The sequence below is a fragment of the Triticum dicoccoides genome, chromosome 5B (assembly GCF_002162155.2).
Source record: "Triticum dicoccoides isolate Atlit2015 ecotype Zavitan chromosome 5B, WEW_v2.0, whole genome shotgun sequence".
In the NCBI taxonomy this organism is placed as follows: Eukaryota; Viridiplantae; Streptophyta; class Magnoliopsida; order Poales; family Poaceae; genus Triticum; species Triticum dicoccoides.
In genome coordinates this window covers 599,081,057-599,084,854 of record NC_041389.1, presented here as the reverse complement: position 1 = coordinate 599,084,854, position 3,798 = coordinate 599,081,057, and the positions used below count along the sequence as shown (strand labels likewise).

At 43.8% G+C, this 3,798-nt stretch overlaps 1 protein-coding gene across 1 annotated transcript; it reads right to left on the bottom strand.

Moving 5' to 3' along the window:
- Nucleotides 1-98: 98 nt before the first annotated feature.
- Nucleotides 99-3,784, bottom strand: LOC119306268. The gene is made up of 8 exons (XM_037582537.1): nucleotides 3,371-3,784; nucleotides 3,040-3,120; nucleotides 2,529-2,861; nucleotides 1,633-1,798; nucleotides 1,113-1,341; nucleotides 735-853; nucleotides 612-650; nucleotides 99-521 (listed from the first exon to the last, which is right to left on the bottom strand). The coding sequence occupies exons 1-8, from the start codon at nucleotides 3,688-3,690 to the stop codon at nucleotides 468-470; spliced, it is 1,341 nt and encodes a 446-aa protein (XP_037438434.1). The 5' UTR covers nucleotides 3,691-3,784; the 3' UTR covers nucleotides 99-467.
- Between the last annotated feature and the right edge of the window lie 14 nt (nucleotides 3,785-3,798).

Sequence of the window (3,798 nt, the reverse complement as noted above, 5' to 3'; positions counted from 1 at the left end):
AATGGGGCAGTGAATTCACTCTAAGATAGATAATAGGGCTCTTCTCCGGCGAGGTCTGGCTTGCCAGAAGGAATGAAAGAAGTAAGGAAGAAGGCTACTGACGCTAGTGAACTTTTTCAGGTATATGAGAAATAACAAAATCCAAAAGTGTTTGAATTGGGCATAATTATAAAATCCATACACATAAGAAGCCATTCGTTAAAAATCCGAAAGCCGATCAGGTTATGTATGGCCACTTTTGATAAATGGATTTTTGCAAGATGGCAGCTACGGATCCCCTTTGCTTATGTAAGTCCATCTCAAACCACATGCCCTTTTCTTTTTGGTCTAGCGAAAGAACGTAGTATTACTTTTGAGTTTACAAGTAGACAAACTTAACGTAGAAGTAATAACTAAAAAAGTTCAGAGATTTCTTCCACGCGAGCGCCATTGTTAGTTTCTTCCACATAGCTGCCACACCCAGATATTTAGGTCTGAATGGTTGTCAATTTTCGATTCATTCCCTCTGGATCATCACGGCCCTAAAGAATACACAAGCAGAGGAATAATCAATCAAGTAGCCAACATCACCATCCAACTAAAAGAGGAACTAGGCCTTAAGATGTCATTACCTCGTAGTGACGTCTTACCCTTTCTTCCTCCTCCTTCAACTATAGTAAAAGACATGTAATTAACAAAAAATAAGGCAACAAAAAACGTAAACACAAGCTCAACACGGATTAAACCATACGTACGTCTTCGTCATAGCCCACATACACAATGTTACCAAGCTTAGCATATTCACCCAATGGGCTTATTTGATGAGTGTATGCAGCATCATTGGGGTGCTTCGCATCACAAGCATCGCAGCGACCTTCATTTTTTACAAGGAGGGAAATTCTCGTTAAACTTTTAAATAACCAACGACGCACAATCACATAAGAATAAAATGAAGAGCAGAAGGCAAAAAAGAAAGCGTGCATGCAGTTATTATTACACGCACGTGACTGCACAAACCACTAAGCAGACATTACAAATATAAAAGGCTCAAATTTAAGGGATGAGTTCGAATTAGTGCAACCCACAAAACTGTATTTGCACAAGATGCAGGCAAAGATAAGAGCATGTCATACCGTTGTCTGTTGGTTTAAGCACGCAGAAACAGCTGACCACCAATTCTATACGTTCACCTCGCTCCCACATGAGTTCAGCGAAGAATAAATCCTCGATGCCACAATTAGAATCATCATCGGCTCCTTTAGTCTTTGCAGTGAAATTAATATGATGGTACAGCCTAGTATGGTCATTGGGCGCATGAACAGACTCGAAACACACTACATCTTTGAGTTTGTATGTGGGATCCTAAAATTAAGAAATGCATACGCCTGATCAGCAATTAATTGTTACATGAGTGAGCAAAACAATAGCCATGAACTAGTACCGAAACTACTTCACAGCCGATGCGAAATGGACGATTCATGGACGATTGATGATCAAATGGCCGTGCTGGACTTCATTCAATATTTTGATGGCTGGATGTGTAGAATCGTGCAGCAGTCGTGCATGGGTGTCGTTTGTGTAGCACTACTGAACTAGTACAACCCTAGCCACAGGGCAAAGAATGAGGGAAGGAGGGAGGGACAGAGAGCAAACCCCAAGAAGATGGTTATAATCGTTATACTTGTCCAGCAAAGCTTGAACTAACTGGCGCATCCAGTCACGCCTTTCGTCAATCAACTTCTTCCTTGTGCCATCAGGCCAGTAGAGACATTGGCGTATGACTTTATCCACTTGAGACATCCCAGGTTGATCCATGAACCTAGTTTATGTTAGAGCATTATACAAGATCAGTATGTTATATTTTTTGAAAGGTGGGGAACAGAAAGTGATACTAAGCACCATGTCAAGATAGGTCTTTTGGAGTGAACTACAGTAGTATAGTTTGTAGGCAAGGTTAGTTCGATAGGATCAAACAGCCTTGAAGTGACCTCTTGACATGACTTGTGGTAGTAATCAACAATAAGTAAGAACAGCATAATACAACACCGAAATATTTTTACATGCGTATAAGCTCCCAATACATTATCCTTTTATGAAGAAGCTATCACCACTGTGTAGTCTACCAGGTAACAAAGGTGTGTGGATGTGCCTGGGTAAAAGCTAACAAATTGTCTAGATTACAATCCAGATAAAAACAGATCTACATACAAAGCAGTAGTGTACTAGTGTAGTATCTATGTTCACTTTATTGTAATGGCCAGCTGCACTATCTGGACAATACCCTCAAAATACAGTTAAAAAAAGGTTTCCTCAACTAAAGGTGGTCCGAAGACGTGAAGTAAGAAAATGATTCAGGATGGTATTTTCATTCGTGTTAACTATTCAGTTCATTCGAGATTCATGCTGTAATTATCTTTCGTGATTCGAGATTCGAGTCAACTGAGATTATCTTTCGTGGACAACATGGCGAAATTGCTTTATTGCTACTGTGCACACCAAATCGAAAAAAATAAACAATGAAATTCTGGAATGAAGTTGAGAAACCCTACATTGTTGGATGTCGTTGTTCTTCAAGATGGCGGTCGATAGCGCTGCAAGCCTGCTCTAAGCTCTGAAATGGCCCACCCACTGGAGGATACGTGTGGAAAGATCCCTTCAGATCAATCCTGATGTAGAAGAATGCGTATCCCCAATCCCCCCGGCGCAAGCCCCAAATGGGTGACGATGAAAGAAAACGCAGAAGTGGTGGCGAGACATGAACGGTGTCCTCCTGAGTTACTGCTGCGTCGGCCTGAACAGAGGCTGAAGAAGTCGCTGTGATGGGTTGCAGCATCTGTGCTGAATGTGCTGATCCAGTCTCAGCCACAGACGACTCCTCACACCTGAAGTGAAACAAGCAGGCTGGTCAGCAGAACTACAGCAGTTTAGCTTTGGAGGCCAGAAATCTACAGGTCCAAGAGAAAGACCTCTCTGTACTAGAACCACCCCAAATATGAACAGAACAATTCGGTATCGACTAGTCTAGGAATTGAAAATGCATGAGCGATACAGTAATCATACGGCAGATCACAGGAGGCTTCGAGTTCCAGAGCAGGCATTTGGGAAGATGCATTGCCCCTCACGTGCTGCTGCTCCTCATACCTGAAATGGAACAAGCCGGCTATATCAGCAGCCGTGGCCAAGTTAAACAGAAAATGGCCACTTCTCCTCATTTGGCTCTCTACAAAAGAAAAATGACACGAGGCCGAAATCTACAGGCAGCTTGCAATTCACCAGAGAGAAATCTAACTGAAATACATATTTCTGTACACATAAAACAGTTGAGCTTTGATCAGATCGGAACTAGTACGTAATAAACTGGTGATGAAGGCATGGAGAGGGGCATACGTACGGAGGGAGATGGGAGAAAGCTGCGAGCAACTGGAGACCGGCTGACTGGATGAGTTGAAAGACGCTTTCAAACGGTTCGCCAGGAAGACGACGGTCCCTCGCGATGTAGTACTTGCCATCCACTTGGTCCACAAAGATCAGCGGGCCTTCCTCCACACAGAAACGGGCAATCCCGCTCGAATCGACGGAGACAATCTCTCGCCCGTCGATGGTGGGCACGTCAAAGCGCAACACAGGGTAGCGCCGAGGGGACGGTCCGTCCAGTGTCCGGGTGTTGGGCAGGTCCTTGAAGGAGGACGAGACATCCTGTTCTTGCGGCATTTGCGCCGGTGAAAGACTCCCCCTCCTCAGACGGACCTGAAGCGAAATACTCCTACTACAAAGCAGGCTGGTCAGCAGCAGAACAGCAGTTTTTACAGAGGGCTCCGC